This window comes from Adelges cooleyi, unplaced genomic scaffold, assembly GCF_023614345.1.
Source record: "Adelges cooleyi isolate 19-005CV unplaced genomic scaffold, UGA_ACOO_1.1 ACOO_flye_CR_arks_rails_tigmint_CR_PRNA_108, whole genome shotgun sequence".
NCBI lineage: Eukaryota > Metazoa > Arthropoda > Insecta > Hemiptera > Adelgidae > Adelges > Adelges cooleyi.
In genome coordinates, this window is record NW_026095761.1 from 15,044,787 (window position 1) to 15,062,912 (window position 18,126).

Here is an 18,126-nt window from a genome sequence, read left to right on the forward strand (position 1 = left end):
CCCGGCTGTGAACTTGAAACTTAGCCGACGTGGTCGCACAGAAGTTTTTCCCGTTATCCGCGCGGCTGCGCACGACCGCCAATCACGACCGGCTTGTATACAGAAGAAGAGACCACCGAGGCTAACCGATGGCAAAGACCTATGTAATCCTTATAGCCGTATATATATATATATATATGTATTATATATTTTATTCTGTGCAGTGTACGCGATCTTGGTCGTTTTCGCACATTCTGCCGGTCGTTGTAATCGATCCTCAACACACACGCACACCGGTTATTATAAGCGTTACAGCCACCGCGCATACCCCGGCCATTGGGCCGCCAAGTCAACGAAATTCATGATTAACCGTGCATATAGATGTATTACTCAAGTCCAAGTAGATGATATATACGGCTATTAAATGCACGGTAATAACATATTATTATAGGTAATCGGGTAAATCGGATATCGGCAAACCGCCAAATATGGCGAACGACCGAAGGAGTATAATATTATAGTCTTATCGAAAAACGCATACGCACAAAATATATTACATTCAATTTATTACGTTTAATATTTTCCCTTTGGATAAATCCCAATAGCCACTTTTAATCCAACGGCGAGGCGGAGGAGTTTTTGCTGATCTATATGTATTTAATTTGTATTATTGTTGATATTGTGTACAGCAGCAGTGTTTGCCTCAAATCCGTTTTGCTGGTAAATAATTGTTTTACTTGGGACATGGCCGTTTACTCGCATATTTTATTTGAAACTGTTCGTGTTGCCACTAAATGGAATATACGAGTGTAAATACCGTTTTATGAAGGTATAAATAATTAGTTTGAGTAACCTTTTGCTGTTTAAATATTGTTGAGATCAAGTATGTACTTAGTTTTATTCAAACTCGTTTTAACTTATTTTTTTTTTTAGATATCTTGGGTTTCACGATATTTCGGATCTAAAAAATGTTGTTTGTGATACTGATAAAAATATATTATCGCCGAGTTTGAATAGGGTAGCTGTAATAGTCGTCAACAACTAAGGTTTAATCAAACAAACCAATTAAAAACAAAATAGGGTTTGTTGTTTTTTTTAACTCATAAAAACACTATCGCTGTCAAAAATTAATTAAACCCTTCTTTTTTTCCTCCGAATCGTTAAAAAAGTATCCATCAGCTTTTTAAATTACTGGTTTGCTTTAATTTTTTTTCTGGTAGTGCAATTTTCTAATTATTTTGATCGAAAATTTTATTGTAGATTGATAATATACCATTTGAAATATGTTTTTAAAAAAACCTCGGTCATCGGTTAACAATGCCATTAGACTGGACTCGACATAGTAGGCATATTTAAAGAGAGCAATAATTAAAAATATATTATCAAAGTTTCCTATTGAACAGTTTTTTACAAGTCTGATTATACGAAAATTAAAGGTATTTTTTCCAATTCTTCCTTTACCAGTTATTTTACTACGGAAAATATAGTGCGCTCTTATGGTTAAAAGTAAAACATTATATAAAGCAATATATTGTTCTTTGATGTCGCTTTATTGGATTTTATTTTTTAACCAAACAATATATTATTTGCTTGTTGTTGTATCAAATTTTTTGTATACATTCAGATTGTAAGTTTAAAAAATGTTTGCTGTAGGCAGTTGATTATGTAGGCAATCCTTATTACACATGAAACACATAATAATATTGTGTTTGCCCGTCGTAGGTCCACGTGCCCAACCGAAATAAAACATAATTATAGCAAATCTACGGTTCCTTGTTTGTTTTCTATAATATTATGGTCGACTTTCTTTTGCCACGTTTTGAACTTTATAATTGGCAGTTAAGTAAAAAATTATATACGTTTAACCTCTTCGTCGTGGTCGTTTGTATAGATCTTCAACAAACGAACCTGCCGCCGCCGTCCATTTAATGGCCGGTTATACTTTCATTTTTTGTTCACTTACCTACGACCAAAAAAAAACCTCATTTTTTAATCCTTTCATTGGTCAGCGTTGTAAAAGCCAATTAACCGAAAACTGTGTAAAGCAACTGACCCGATTAGTGGATGGTGGTAGATTGGCAGCACGGATCGGGTGAACCAACGAATCATCAAAGTGATTGTATGTCGATCAGATACACCTAAAAAAAAAAATCACCTGCATTCGGTGGATATTGTAAAAATAAAATATGCGTACTTGAACAACGCGAAACATTTTTAAAAAAAACAAGTTACATGAATTTTCGCAATATTAGACTATAGTATACCTAAATAAAGTAGCCAATCAAATTATGTTCAAATGTGTTGAAACAATAAAAAGAACACAGATCGTCAATATTATTATTTTTTGTTAAGTTTTATTTCGTCCTTTGGTCGGGTCCTTAAAAGTTCTTTGAATATTGTGCTTCGTTTTTCGTCAACTCTGGCTGCCTATAAAATGATCTATGGAAATAATACACGTTAAGAAATTGGCCGAAGGTGTTGTAAAAAAACGGATTACATAACAATAATAATAGCAAACCATAATTCAAAAGCTAATCCCCATTACATAGTTGTTACCTCGATTACATTATTATTGTTCCAACGCAGTATAATGTCTTTATGAACACTATACTGTAATGTGAATGTATTGTAATCGACGGTTAAAAATAAAACGCCAAACAATATGGTCGAGGTGGGAACTTTATTTTTGCGGTAGTCGAAAAATAAAAAGTAAACGATGTAAAAAACTTTCTTCTGACGTGGTCAACACCACCACCGGTGGTACCGACTATACACTTGCAAACGACCTTCTAAGGTCTTCCGTGTTAACACGAAGTCCGATGTAAACGCGATTAACGACAATCCCGTACGAGAGCTAAATCTCTCGATCCTTTCCCCTATATTTCCTTTGTTGTTGGCGTACAATAAAACTTTGTTCGGATTACGTGATTTTTTTTTTTTTTCGTACAATTATTAACTAACAAACGAGACGAGCAATAAAAGTTTACTTACAATATATTCGTGCCACACACACACACACCCTCCTCCTTCTTAAGCGTTACGGAATAGCCGTCGCGTCGGTTATTATTATAGAGTTAACTACTCTGCTCGACTGATTCCACACACATCTTCTCCGCCGTCATCATCATCTTCGTCGGCGTTATCAATGTTGAACCTGTTCTTGTGTAACCAGTCGGTGGCCGCGGAGTAAACCGAAAATTACAGTATTCGATTTTTTTTCATTTTTTACCAGGATCAACGAACGTTTGCGGTTTTTTACTACTTAACGATAAACACGGCACACGCACGCCTCCGTGTATCGATAATCCTTATATTTAATGTCCAGACGGACGTCCGAAGCAAATTCCGTTTTACCTGTCGGCCTACGAATGATGTTAAAAAAAAAAAAAACCCAGCAATCAATTTTGGTACACACTTTATACACGCGTATCGTCCCGGCGACGAACTCCTCCTATTTTTATTATTATTATTATAAATAATAAATAATTATTATTACTATCATCGCCACAATCGTTTTCCGCGTACACCGCGGTTGAAAAGGTGGTGTTGTATTTTTAATTTTCTTTGGATCAATTAATAATAATGTCTAATAGTAGTCGCCTCCTCTCGCAGCCGATGCGAGTGGCTGCTGCAGCGACGGCTTGGAGAGATTTAATTGCCAGATTTCGGCCAAAACTACTTTTCAACATACCCACTACAGGCGGGGCGTACTGTATAATAGTCATTAAATATAATATATTATTATTATTATTATATCCGTCGGCCTATAATATGATGCCGGTTGACGAATGACGTGTAGTCGGTGTTTGGCCGAAAAATGAGATTTCGATATAAAACTATAATTATTATTATTATTATTAAAAGAAGGCGCCTAACCGGAAAGCCCACGCCGTCATCTCGTAGCACAAACGTTATTGACACACATACACTTCGGAAATATCCGTATGTTCTTTCCGACCAATTACACAATCGTCAAGACCGTATTATTATTTCGTCGCTCTTACCGAAGAAACCGGTATCGATGATATTATTGTAACTAATTAAACGCGTCATGTTTATTTCTATATTTTAGATTCCATGATGGATTTTCAGTGTCATATTCTGAAGGTTGTTATTTTTTTTTTATGTCGGAAACACTTCTCGGATATAACTCGCGTTAATCATCTGCCGCCGCTCCGTGTCCCCCGGGACATCACTTAACGTTGTACCGGGATACACGAGCAAATAATATAACTTACTGTAAACTTGTCGCACGACTCGTTCCGCACAAAGGTCGGACGAAAATAATAATATACATTATTATTATATATATATACCTGTAGTATTATTATATGTTCCTCTACGGGTACGTGAAAATTATTTAGAAACCGTTTAATATTCGCTCGGTTGGCCACGCCGATCGTGAGATCACGCCGCCGCAACATATATAAAAAAAAATATCGTATATTACACATTTACAATGTTATATTGCACATATATAAGACCACCCGAAAGGGGGGGGGGGAGAGGATGACCTTTCCCGGTTTACGATGACGTTGCATGTACAGCTATGCGGCAAAGCGTATATGTCGGGCAAAATGTAATTATTAGCAAAAGTAAAGAACCTCGCCGGTTACAATATGTTTTGTTTATTGCATCGTTGTGTTATTAGTCTTTTGGGGGACGTTTATTCCATCCGAACCTGTTGTTCGGGTCGACTTAATTAAAGGTTTTTTTTTTTTTTTTTTGAAAATTGGCCATCTTCATATTTTGCACGAGTCGCCGCAAAAGTGCGTTTTAATTAAAACTACTACGGGGGCGCGAGGTCAATACGGTTAGGCCATCCTTTTGTTAAAAATGGCCGTGATTAACGTATACACAAAAGGGGTAAATAATGTAGACAAAGAGATGTACAACTACGAATACCTCTCTCGAACGGTGCGTGTTTATCCGCTGCCACTTGACAATACGATGACTTATCTGCATAACAATATCCATTATGAAAGATATTATTTTCACACGAGATAAACTTAAACGGTTTTTAATAGGTAGTATAAAAAAAAAGATTGTTTTGAATATATATATTGTTGTATTTAGTAGAAAAATTAATGGATTTTTCAAAAAAAATGAAAAAAAGGAATTAGAATTTTTTTTTTTTTAATGTTCTTAGCTTCGGGTTCATGTAAAATATTTTAAATCTATGGCGAAAATATAATCAATTATTCTCGTTCCGTTTGTAGAACATAATTATACATTTTACATATCTTATTCCAGTTGACTGGCGTTTCCTATGTTGTATTGTATCCATCTCTAGGTGTGTTTCGAATAACACAATAAAGACAACAAAGGGTATATAAGCGCTGTGATGGTAATTTATATTTGATTTTTATTGACGAAAATATCCGTTGGAAATGTAGGTATTATTATCGAGTTCGGTCGAGGGCTAGGCCGAACAATTGCTCTGTTATTAATGTCGCGTTTGCTTCGATTGATCTCGGTTGCATCTTATAGACGTGTATTAATTCGAATCACATCCGAACCGAATAATGTACTTACCGTCGGCAAACCTTGTGCTGTACACACCCTTGACGCAAGAGGCGCATTGACATTCTGCCTTCGATGGTGGTTGTGTGCAGAAGAATTCAATGCGACGACGGTGCATTGAGAGGATCAGCGCAAATAGGTATTATATGACATCTATTTAACCGGTCAATGACACGCCAAGAATGTTTGCTCGGCGTATCCCGTACGGAATTGAAATTTGTCGTCGTCGTCGGCTACTAGTGTTTCATTATATAATAATAATAACACACACACACGAGATCATTGTGCGTTAGCAAACTTTCGCTGGGAAAATCGATACAGTCTGCCAAACTACTTGATGTGCCCGTTAATTACCGCACGAGGAAATTACGTCGTTAAGGGGAAAATAATTTTTTTTAAAAATGTACCTCTCTAAGGTTATTTATTTTTTCAACCGTGAGAGTATTGTATCAGTGCGTGCACACGTTAGCCGGTTTCCGCAGATGCTAATCATTAGTTTAAGGCCCGAAGAAGAGACCTAAGCGGAGTCGATATAATTATTATAGTTATTGCTATACTTGCTGGTCGATATTATCGAAGCACTTCCGTGCGTTGTTTTTACGTTAGGAATTAAATTCGTTATTGACCTTGTAATAATCGGCAGTCACGTATTTCATTCATCCAACCCGGTTTCCTTATGCATTAGGCTTCCAAAACTTGCCAGAAACTAAAAAGCTGGTGTAGGCCGCCCAAGTACGGGTTTTTTTTTTATCCAAACCCCTAGAGAGCTAAATGGGTTTTGAAGAGTCTGAACTGTTCAAACCAACCCCTTCTCTATCTTCGAGAGTTGTGAATAATTCGATCGAAATCAATGACCCAATGCTTTGCAAACGGGCCTGAGCCGCAGGGTTAGTGCGTTTGTAAAAGAGTCGTTAGTCAACCCTAGAGTATTACCTGCAGTTTTGCTGTTGATCTAAGGTCTGAAGTGAATGACGTCGGGTCAACATTTCAACGTTCATGTCAACAGCGAGAATTTTGTTTCACCCGAGTCCGATTAAAAAGAACCCGGTCGACAAAAAAAAAATGCGACACTGCTACCATAGCGACCGGCGTCAAAGCACTATAAGAATGAGGAGTTAACACGCCGCGGGCAAAGTCAAGAGGATGCGTCTCGCCTTTGCACCTTTTCGGATTGCAGCAAAAGCTTTTCCGGAAACACTCGTGTCGCGCGCTGCACTTGTCGTAATTTCCTCTCTCTTCTATAGTGTTTTTTTTATTATTTTTACTTGATAGAATTTTATCTCTCGCGTCGTCGACGATTAAAGCAACATACCCGGAGGCGCGTAATTCTGGTCTGGAAGACAATAGTCGTACCTACGGGCCCAAGCCGAGTACATTAAATTTACAAATTCGATTTGGCTCGGTGGCCATATCATTCCCATATGTAACAACCACAGAGCAGTTCTGAAATCGATGAGTCCGACGACCGTGTTTACACGGAAACCGCAGTTTAGAGCTGTGAAGTTTTTTTTTTAACTCTAAACGATCCCGCTAAGCGCCTATTAAACTTGACGGTTGGCTTTATCTTTCGGTCGGACGCGTGTCGAAAACAGACGATGGTATTCCGCGCGAAAACAACAAATTAAATAAAACATTTCCTTTAAAAGCGCTAAACAAACCCGCGGCAATCATCCCTTAATGGCGATCCACTGCACTTGCCGCCCTTTTAATAGCTCTCCGAATATGATTTTACCCTCATCTTCGTTTTTGAGTCCATACGCGATTTATATATTTATAAAACGAGGCGCTAGCTTATATATTTGTATGATATTATCATAAGCGACTTGACCGTTAATATCCAGTACTTTTGACACCTCATTGACCGTCTAAGGCATTGTGCTAATTAATAGAAACCGAGACGGCCAGAAGAAATGGGCAATGATACAAGACCTGAATTAAAGCTAGGTTAGGTTACTGCTTTACTAATATATAAAAAGGTTTTTTTTTTTTATTGAGACAGTGTTCTAATAGTTGTGACTTGGGTTATTATTATTATATTATTAGATGGTTAATGTTTTAAGAAGATGTGAAAAATTATGTACGGTCGTTATTAAATTCATTTTGGTTTTAAAGCCAATCGCTTGAATTCTAGAGAAATTTAATCATGATTGTTATTTAAAATGTTGTTCGCTGATCATGATGTATATGCATAGGAAATGACTGGCGGCTGGCCTGTATTGTGGTGTGTTTTGTTTTAACACAATTTGCATTATGTATTTTATGGCGACCAAGAAACCGAGTGTAAAACAAAATGTTGGTTTCTATACGTTGGTCTCGTTTAGTATGATATTTGTGTCTATATCTGAAAATACAACTTCGTGACCCAAATTTACTATGATAACAACAGCGTATGTGTGCGAATGATTCGATCCCATCGATGGGATCTACTGAAATACTGATGTGGAATAATATATTATGTATAGTTGATATAAAAAACAATGGGGATATGCTGTCATTGTAGTATATTTTATTGTCGGTTGTTCTCTGCGTACGGCCAACGGGCATTGCGATGCCTATAGTATCGTTTGTCTCTCTCGATACGGCTTTTTCCACAATTGATTATTGTCCTGTGGGTCGAAATCGACCGGATTTAAAATTAACAACCCTTTTCCACAACGCGTGTATTGTGTGGCCGTTGTTTATTCAAAAAAACTAGAAAGCTTGCTAGTAGTTGTGGCCAGCTAATAAGGTTTTTCGACAAGTTTTCTGAGTTGCGCTATTCAAAAGTTGTTTTTTTTATATTGACCTCGAGCCTTAACCCGATTTATTTTTACTTAATGTAGACTTGTTAAACATAATAAATAATAATATATACTTTGATACATTGCAACTCTGTGAACTGTGCCGCGAAAGAGGCTTTTTCTTTTATAAATTTCATTAATGATTTTCAATAAGTATTTTCTAGTGCATTTTTTATTCGCACTTTTCAACAACTCTCGAACCCCATTCATACCACGACGTCGGTTTTTTAAGTCAAATATACTCGTAGGCTTTGAAGGGTGGCCGTGTTCGTCGAACGTGTACTACGGAAAAAAAAAGAAGTATCCGAAGCAGCAGTGTTTCATTATTAATTTCAAAAGGATATCCACTTAGAAAGTGTTATTTTTAGATAAACAAATACGGCTAAAAATGCAAAAGATAGTAGAAACGAGATAAAAAAAAAAAAAAAAAACCAAGGCATTAAAACGTATTCCGTCTATTGTGTTTGACACGTTCCCGAGGTGATATTATCTCGCAACAGTTGTTCATGATTTCAGAAATACTTGCATTTGATTTTTGCGACGCTTCGTCAATTATTAGTGTCGGGTGTTTTTTTTTTTTATTCTCGATAACAATATATATTGTAATAATATAATGATGACTTGTAAAACCGAAAAAAACTGTGTCAACAAGATGATTGTATTTCCAGTCAATTGGGTTTTGTCGTGAGCGGTACACCTATTGTATGACATTGTAACTCTATGGATAACATCGGTGGCTTCGGGTCGACTTCCCGAAGTTTCAAAGGCGGCTGCATGATACTCCGACTTGTGCGTTTCCCATAGAATTGCACACTGGCGATTTGCATAGTTTGCTTTGTCCAAACTGCCGACGGGCCCATGTCCATGGCCGTTCTGGACAAAGGGTAGTACCGGTTGAGTTTCAGTGTGCTAAAATTATTGTGACTGAACACGCTCGTGGTCATGCAATTAGAGTGAAAACCTTATTTGCTACATTGGCACTATTGCTCGGTTTGACCGTGTGATCAGAACTGGAATTGTTTGAATTTGTATTCATTTGAATTAATTATCTTGAAGTTCGCCAAAGCGCAATGTTCAAATCCGAATTTCGGATCGACTAATTTCAGAGAGGGGAAGTCACTTGTAATTAAATGTCGTCATACGTGTTTTTCAAAAGTTAAAACTTTTCATTTCCTCTTACGGTGAGTATTTTCCTAGCAAATGCGGAGTCGAAAGTTGTATATTGTTTATTTTTGCCAAAAAAAAAAAAACTGCGCTCAGCAGCACTCAACACGCGAGTTTTCTATTTCCGGTAATAGGCTTTTTATTTTTGGTTTATTTTATATTCGATACTATTTTTTTGTTATTGTTTAATTTAGTGAATATATTTTTTTTTTTTTTAATTTTGTACGACTGTGTGTTTAGTTAACCGTTTTCTGCGACTATTCCGCTTTTTTCTCCATCGTTTTCCCGCCAATCGATTTACAGGGAACTCTCGCCTCGAGTAACTCGATACATACACTGTGAACTCGTGATGTATCGCCTTCGTTTATAAATCGTTAGAATAGTACACGTGTAGCTATGATCAGTGTCCTGCGTTGTACCGAAGTAATATTTTTTCACCGAGGTGTGCCATCTCGTTGTCAAACATTATCCCGTAACGTCTTCCTATCTCCTCGCCCTTATCACCCTCGTGGCCAGGACCAACCGCGGTCGGGTTTCGTGTTAATTTTATCCATACCGCATCGTCTCGGCCGTTACCGAAGCCAAAAGAAAAATGCTCAAGTATGCATACTACAACCGTGAGCGTACATAGGTCAGACGCCAGTTTCTAATAAATTAAAATTCATCTCACGACCTTAATTGCCGCCGGGGACCGCTTCGTTTTAAATATGTTTATTGTACGAGTACATACCATACAGTTGTAACACGCGCCGCCTTTTTATCGCTTCGGGTAAAGTTTCCGCTATGTTACGTCCGCCGTTTAGTGTTGTTTATTCCCCAGAGAGAGGTTTCCGAACAGCTATACTATTAACTACTTTTTTCCCCATAATTTTGTTTCATACTATTTACTACCTTTCGGCGGGTACGCGCAAAATTACAGACGAGCTTTTGTCCTATTAACTTCTTTTTAGGGTACAACAATCTCTCGCATCCACGTTTGTTCGAGCATAGCGGTATAGTAACTATTCAATTAAATACCGACCAACTATTACGTTTCATCAGTTCGTCCAAAATAATCGTCAAACGTGTAAGTTTCCCAATATACTGTTGAACATTACACTTCATCATTAAGTGAACTCGAGTATGTTTACTTGGCTGTGGGCCTTTTCTCGGTGTCGATAAAATTCTAATAACGTTTTTAAACGTTGGTTTTAGCGCAGTAATTAGTCTTACAGTAGATTTGATGCCGTAGATCAAACGCTAACCCGCGGCGGTTGATGGAGCTTTGGTGCATTGAACATAATATCATTTTTGTTGCGCGTTTTCACACTGACGTTTCATTTTTTTTTTTTTTTTTGCGTTATAGAAGTACGACAAGAAGCGGTTCAGCAAGCTCTGGCCGCCATGCAATCCAGACCTAAACCGTCTTTGCCGATGCCAAGTAAACGCACTTCGGTCATGGCTCGTAGCCCGGACCGATCGGGAACCGCCCGAAACGAAACCGGTAAGCGGTGTAACCACCAACATTGAAACAATGTGCATTTCTATCACGAATGGCAACAACGTGGTTTTTACAAATTCCATATGGGTTTTTTTTTTGTTAGATTCCAGTTCGGACGATGACAGCGTAGGCGATCAGGCGCCCGGCAAAGACGTCAGAGACGGTCGAGGAAGCGGTGGCCGAGGAGGACGGAGTAGTGGCGCTGAAACCAGCAGTACCGGCGGATCGGCCAGGGACACACAGCCACCACACCCCAAGACGACTCACTCGACGACCGCTCAACAACAACAATTATTAATTCAACAGCAATTACAACAGCAGCAGCAGCAACAACAACACAGGCATCATCACCATCATCACCATACAAAGTGAGTTGTCGCAAACAAATTAGCCAGCGAGGACTTAGGAGGTGGTAACGCTGTTGGTTTTACTTTCGCAGGATCCCTAACGGCGCTCCCGGAGGTGGCGTGTCCAGCAACAACGTGCCTAGCTACTGGGACGAGTCCAAGACGATTATTGAGTCCAAGGCTGAGCAAGACAAGCTTCTCAAGCGCAGCAAACCCGAAGTGACTGAAGTCGCCGACGCGCTGCACAATAACATCCGACCTCCGTGTAAGTACACGTTTTACCGTTTTGGGTTTCCAAAGTGGTTTTTAGACCTGTCTCGTTATTACTCGTCGTGTGTTACAGACCCTCAACCCCCAGACGTGACCAACAACGTGACGCAATCCAGGAGATACGCCCCCGCCGACCGGGTAAACCGGTACAGCAGAGATTCCAGACAGTCGTCCAGTGACGACGGCATGGGCACTGTGTCCAGCAGCGGTCGTTGGAAAGTGTCGGCCAAAATACAGCAGTTGCTCAACACCCTGAAGCGACCCAAAAGGCGACCGCTGCCGGAGTTCTACGAGGACGACGACATGGAACTGGAGATAGCAGCCAACCCCAAAGATCCGAACGCGCCTCGGCCCGAAGGAGCTTACATGACTCCGGCTGTGGGTGAACCACTATCCGTAAGTTTTTCGCCGCATAATAATGTATATTAGCTGTTTTTAAACGATATCCGTAACATCCGGCCGTGTGTGGTTTTAACGCAGGTGCCGTCCGGACTGCCGCGAAATTTGGAAGCCGCTCTCCAACGATACGGTTCGAGCACGTTCAAAGCGCCGGTCGCAACCGTCCTGGATCCCAACGGCAAATTAAGCATCACATTGTCCTACGGTATGGCGCTAATTCGCGTCGGGTGTTCTCTTTGAAACGGTGTTGTTAAATTGTATTTTTCGTCTACAGGTAAACTCCTAAGCAGATCTCACAAAGTGGCCTACACCCTGTTGAATCGTCCTCTAGTCAAGGGCAACGGTGGCGGAGAGTGTCTGAAGCACGGCGACCGTGTAGCTCTAGTCTATCCAAATAGCGATCCGTTAAACTTCTTGTGCTCGTTTTACGGATGTCTTTTCGCCGGCATCGTGCCCGTACCAATCGAAGTGCCATTGACTCGCCGGGACGCCGGTTCTCAACAAATCGGGTTTCTGCTGGGTAGTTGCGGCGTGCAGGTCGCACTCACGTCGGACGCGTGTCTTAAAGGTCTGCCCAAAACGGCCACCGGCGAAGTGGTGGCTTTCAAGGGCTGGCCGAAGCTGCATTGGTTCGTCACCGAACACCTGCCCAAAACCCCCAAAGACTGGTGTCCGCCTCCGCACATTGGCGAGGACAGCCCGTCTTACATAGAGTACACCACCGATAAAGACGGCTCGGTGATGGGCGTCAGCGTCAGTCGCACGGCCATGTTGAACCAATGTCGGGCGCTGACCCAGGCCTGCAATTACACCGAAGGCGATACCATGGTGTGCGTGTTGGACTTCAAACGGGAGACCGGGCTTTGGCATTCGGTGCTGACTTCGATACTGAACGGAATGCACGTCATCTACATACCGTACGCGCTGATGAAAGTCAATCCGGCCTCGTGGATGCAAATGATAACCAAGTACAGAGGTAACTATGACGCATGAGACATACAATTGCTGGACCGTGTTATTAACTAACATTTTTTTTTTTTCAATTTTACAGCTAGCGTGGCCGTTGTAAAATCCAGAGACCTGCATTGGGGCCTGTTGGCGACCAAAGACCACAAGGACATAGTGCTGAGTTCGTTGAGATTGCTTTTGGTCGGCGACGGCGCTAACCCGTGGTCGCTGTCTTCGTGCGATCAATTTTTAGCGGTGTTCCAACCCAAAGGTCTGCGGCCCGACGCTCTATGTCCGTGCGCTTCCTCTAGCGAATGTCTCACGGTGTCAGTACGAAGGTGAGTAGTTGGCACGACCGTAATTTACTTTATTTTCGTCGGCGCTGACACCGCGTGTTTTTTTGTGTGTTTAGACCCGGCAGAGCTGGAGTGAACGCCACCGGCCGGGGCGTGCTGTCCATGTCAGGTCTGAGTTACGGCGTGGTGCGAGTAGACCAAGAGAACTCTCTGACTTCGCTGACGCTCCAGGACTGCGGTCAAGTCATGCCGAATTGTTCGATGATTGTCGTCAAAATGGACGGTATACCATACATGTGCAAAACTGACGAGGTAGGAGAAATATGCATGGGCGGCCTGGGAACGACCACGTGCAACTATTGGGGCCTGCCCGGTCTGTCCAACGCCACGTTCCGGGTGTCGCCGATAAGCGAAGACGGCAAGCCCATGAGCGATACCATAGAATACACCCGGTCCGGACTGCTAGGGTTCCTGGGACCTGGCGGCCTGGTGTTCGTGTGCGGGTCCCGTGACGGACTCATGACGGTGACGGGGCGCAAGCATAACGCCGACGACATCATCGCCACGGTGCTGGCCGTGGAACCGATGAAGTTCATTTACAGAGGTAGGATAGCGGTGTTCGCCATTAGGGTGTTGCGGGACGAGCGCATATGCGTTATCGCCGAACAGCGGCCGGAGTGCAGCGAAGAAGAGAGCTTCCAGTGGATGTCCAGGGTGTTGCAAGCGGTCGACTCCATCCACCAGGTCGGTCTTTACTGTTTGGCCCTGGTGCCGCCCAATTATCTGCCGAAAACGCCGCTGGGAGGAATACATTTGTCCGAGTGCAAACGTCGGTTCCTGGACGGCAACTTGCATCCCGCCAACGTGCTGATGTGTCCACACACTTGCGTCACCAATTTGCCCAAACCCCGAGAAGTGCATTCAGGTATCTATAATTTACAATAATTTAACTTGTCGACCTTGCCGTAGTATATTTTAAACGGACTTACTTTGTCCAACAATAGTAATTAGCTTTTTCTCCAAAAATCTCACCCTTTTCCGGGCGTAAGTACATAAATAAATAATAATTTTGCCTAGTGGGCGGTACCGTTTCAGAGGTGGGACCCGCTTCAGTCATGGTCGGTACAATAGTCCAAGGCAACCGGCTGGCCACAGCCCAAGGACGCGACATAGGTATCATCGACATGGAATCCGACTCCAACAAAACCGTAAGTACCATAATCGTTGTCGTACGGGGTGATACGACAGTATGAAACACTGTGCTACTATTAAATTCTCTTTTTCCGAATCACAACCGTTTTATTTCGTCCGCAGTATCTGTTCATATCCGAAATACTGAAAATGAGAGCCATCAGAGACCCGGATCACGTCATATTCACCTTGTTAAACGCCAAGGGAGCGTCGGCGGCCACTATGACTTGTTCGCAGCTGCACAAGAGAGCGGAAAAGGTGTCAAATCTGCTGAACGAGAAAGCCAAGGTGAACACAGGCGATCACGTAGCGCTCATCTTCCCGCCAGGGATCGATCTCATTTGCGCGTTCTACGGCTGTTTGTATGTGGGTAAGTGTCGAAAGTTCAAAAGTTCAAAAAAAAAAAACTCATTCCAAACTATTGTCTAATTCGACGGTTAATTTTTTTAATTAAAAAAGGTGCCGTTCCCGTGACCATACGACCGCCACACCCGCAAAACCTTCAGACGACGTTACCGACGGTCCGGATGATCGTGGACGTGAGCAAGTCCACCTTAGTCTTGTCAAACCAGAATGTCATCAAGCTGCTCAAGTCCAAGGAAGCCAGCAACGTTGTCGACGTCAAATCGTGGCCCACCATACTGGACACAGACGACGTGCCAAAGAAGAAAATCGTGCCGTCTTACCGGGCGCCGACCGCCGAACTGCTAGCTTACTTAGACTTCAGGTTCGAATCATTTCTAATCAAATTGTCTTTTTCCAAACTTTCTTTGTGTCACCGCTCGTTGAGATTACACCTCTATAATTCTTGTACCTTTTTTCTTTAAATATTACCGATTCGTCTGTTACAGCGTTTCCACCACCGGAATGTTGGCCGGCATAAAAATGTCGCACGCGGCCGTCACGTCGCTATGCAGATCTATGAAACTGGCGTGCGAACTGTATCCATCCAGGCACATTGCTTTGTGCTTGGACCCTTACTGCGGTCTGGGTTTTGCCCTGTGGTGCTTAAGCAGGTCAGTAAGCGCAGCAACACTTTGGTTCGGTTCTGCTTGTATATGTCTATAGCGCATTTTTACTGTTCACAGTGTGTATTCTGGTCATCATTCTATACTCATACCTCCGTCGGAAATTGAAGTCAACCCGGGCTTGTGGCTGTCGGCCGTCAGCCAGTACCAAGTTCGCGATACATTTTGTTCGTATGGTAAGTGTATTATGATGGTGTACTAACAGACATTGGTCTTAACAACCGAAAGATTCCATGGGATTAGCCAGACAATTTGGTAAAAAATAATTTTGATGTTTTTTGTTTTACAGGCGTAATGGAACTCTGTACCAAAGGACTGGCGTCGTCCGTTGGACTTCTGAAGCAGCGAGGAGTCAATTTGGCTTGCGTACGCACTTGTGTGGTAGTGGCCGAGGAGAGGCCCAGAATCAACCTGACCACTTCGTTTTCTAAACTGTTTTCGGCACTGGGCCTCAGCCCACGGGCTGTGTCTACCAGTTTCGGGTGTCGCGTCAACGTGGCCATATGTCTACAAGGGGCGTCCAGCCCGGAACCGTCGTGTGTGTACGTGGACTTGCGGGCCCTGAGGAACGACCGTGTGTCGCTGGTGGAACGTGGTAGCCCGCACTCGCTGTGTCTGCTCGAGTCGGGCAAACTGTTGCCCGGCGTTAAAGTCATCATCGCTCATCCGGACACCAAAGGCCACTGCGGAGATTCCCATCTGGGCGAGATATGGGTGCAAGCGCCCCACAACGCCAGCGGTTACTTCAGCACATTCGGTAGCGAGACGTCGGACAGCAGTGGTAGTGGTGGCATCGGTGGTGCTGGTGGTTCAGACCAATTCAACGCGAGACTGGTGACCGGCAGCACGGGCGAAGTGTACGCCAGGACTGGTTACCTGGGCTTTTTGAGGCGCACCGAGTCCACATCGACTCCTTCCAGCACGGCCTTGCACTCCACAGACACCATCGACATCATGTCCCTGAGCGACCTGTCCATGGCCTCCTCCAACCAGTCAACTCTCAGTAGCAACGCACCCTTAGCTGTTTCTTCAACCGAAGCGCCTGGTAATTTTAAGAAAAAACTCAATTTCTCCATTTTTGTCAAAAATTAGTTATTTTTTGTCCTTAAAAATAAGTTATTGTTGTTAATTTGGTTTTTTTATTTTCCAGAACTTCATGATGCCGTTTTCGTGGTCGGTGCCCTAGACGAGACTATCATTTTGCGAGGCATGCGCTATCATCCAATCGACATTGAAAACAGTGTCATGCGTTGTCATAGAAAGATAGCGGAATGGTGATTATTATTATATTTTGTTATATTTATTTTCACCATTAAAACGAGTAACAGGTTGCACAACAACCTTTGTTGAGCCCTGTTTGCACACAATCAAGTCCTATTTACAAAAAAAACATTTGGATTTACAATTTTGACGAGGAATTATACCATACATTTGGTTTTTTGTTTTTAGCGCCGTTTTTGCCTGGACCAATCTCCTAGTGGTGGTCGTAGAACTTGACGGAAATGAAAGCGAAGCGCTCGACCTCATACCATTAGTGACCAACGTTGTGCTTGAAGAACATCATCTGATCGTCGGTGTTGCCGTGGTTGTCGATCCAGGAGTTGTTCCCATAAATTCTCGTGGCGAAAAGCAACGCATGCACCTACGCGACGGTTTCCTAGCTGATCAACTCGATCCCATCTATGTAGCTTATAACATGTAATTGTGACCGTACCACGGGTCTAGTTTTGTTTTTAGATAAATTTATTAGTTGTGATACATAAAATTATTAATTATTATTATATGAAAAAAAAAAAAATAATAAAGCGTCGTACATAGGTGACTTAAACTATATTACGATAAATATTATCGAATTAAAAAAATAAATTATAGATATTCAAAGAAACTGATGATACACAAATATATGTTGTATTAATTAATGGACTCTTCAAAAAAAATGGTCCTATTGTGAGATAGTTTTTTTATTATTATTATTTTTTTTTTTTTTTTAAGTTGCCATATATGTGTACGCCTGGCGGTTGTGATAAATTCTCGGGCAACCATTTCTCCGCTCCTCATCTTCGTTGCTTTTCTCCTTCGTCCATCCCTTTTTTGACTATTAAATATGACCTAGTCGTAAATATACATACATACTTACATGATTATATATTAGAAATTTTAATTTATAAACATAATATATACAACTATTATCAAACACTGCAAAGCTTTTCTTATATTCTTTTATTATTAAAATATATATAAATTAAAAAAATAATAATCACAAGCAAAATTTATAAATATTAATATAAAGTATATTTATATAATATAAATATTGTGCAATCTTAATTTGATAAAATTATATATTTTGGACATGTGCAGTAACGATGGCGCGACACACACATACCATAAAAGTGTCGTCGCCCGTCGCTAATGCCTGACGTGCCTCAATATTTTTGTAAATAACAATATATAAATATATTTAGTATATTATATGTTTAAGTTTAAAAAAGACCCCTATAAGAAAACAATGTAAGTGTGACACCCGTTATTTTTCTTCTATTTTTTAGACAAGTCTTTTGTTTACACAATAAAATAAAATTGAAAAAATAGATGCCAAAATGTTGTATTAGTGCTCATTATGTTTTTTTTTTTATTTATTATAAGCATAAAATATTATATTAAAACTTATTTGGTTTTATCTTGTGTTTGTGTGTGCATATTAAGTGTGTTTTTTTTTTAATG

The 18,126-nt window shown here is 41.2% G+C and overlaps 1 protein-coding gene across 6 annotated transcripts in view; it reads left to right on the top strand.

Annotated features, from left to right (window-relative positions):
* LOC126847118 (disco-interacting protein 2) overlaps window positions 1-18,113 on the top strand; it is a 131,235-nt gene extending 113,122 nt beyond the window's left edge. For 3 of the 6 annotated variants that reach the window (XM_050587211.1, XM_050587224.1, XM_050587216.1), the window contains 16 exons: window positions 10,792-10,929; window positions 11,030-11,294; window positions 11,366-11,538; window positions 11,617-11,939; window positions 12,024-12,147; window positions 12,217-12,918; window positions 12,994-13,228; window positions 13,303-14,111; window positions 14,264-14,394; window positions 14,501-14,747; window positions 14,837-15,104; window positions 15,229-15,393; window positions 15,466-15,581; window positions 15,695-16,450; window positions 16,556-16,679; window positions 16,855-18,109. In XM_050587211.1, coding sequence (XP_050443168.1) covers window positions 10,792-10,929; window positions 11,030-11,294; window positions 11,366-11,538; window positions 11,617-11,939; window positions 12,024-12,147; window positions 12,217-12,918; window positions 12,994-13,228; window positions 13,303-14,111; window positions 14,264-14,394; window positions 14,501-14,747; window positions 14,837-15,104; window positions 15,229-15,393; window positions 15,466-15,581; window positions 15,695-16,450; window positions 16,556-16,679; window positions 16,855-17,107 — 4,829 coding nt within the window. In that variant the 3' untranslated portion in view covers window positions 17,108-18,109. Of the gene's footprint in view, window positions 1-10,791; window positions 10,930-11,029; window positions 11,295-11,365; window positions 11,539-11,616; window positions 11,940-12,023; window positions 12,148-12,216; window positions 12,919-12,993; window positions 13,229-13,302; window positions 14,112-14,263; window positions 14,395-14,500; window positions 14,748-14,836; window positions 15,105-15,228; window positions 15,394-15,465; window positions 15,582-15,694; window positions 16,451-16,555; window positions 16,680-16,854 lie in introns of all 6 variants that reach the window. The other 3 variants (XM_050587183.1, XM_050587203.1, XM_050587194.1) reach the window with 2 other exon arrangements.
* Window positions 18,114-18,126: the final 13 nt, after the last annotated feature.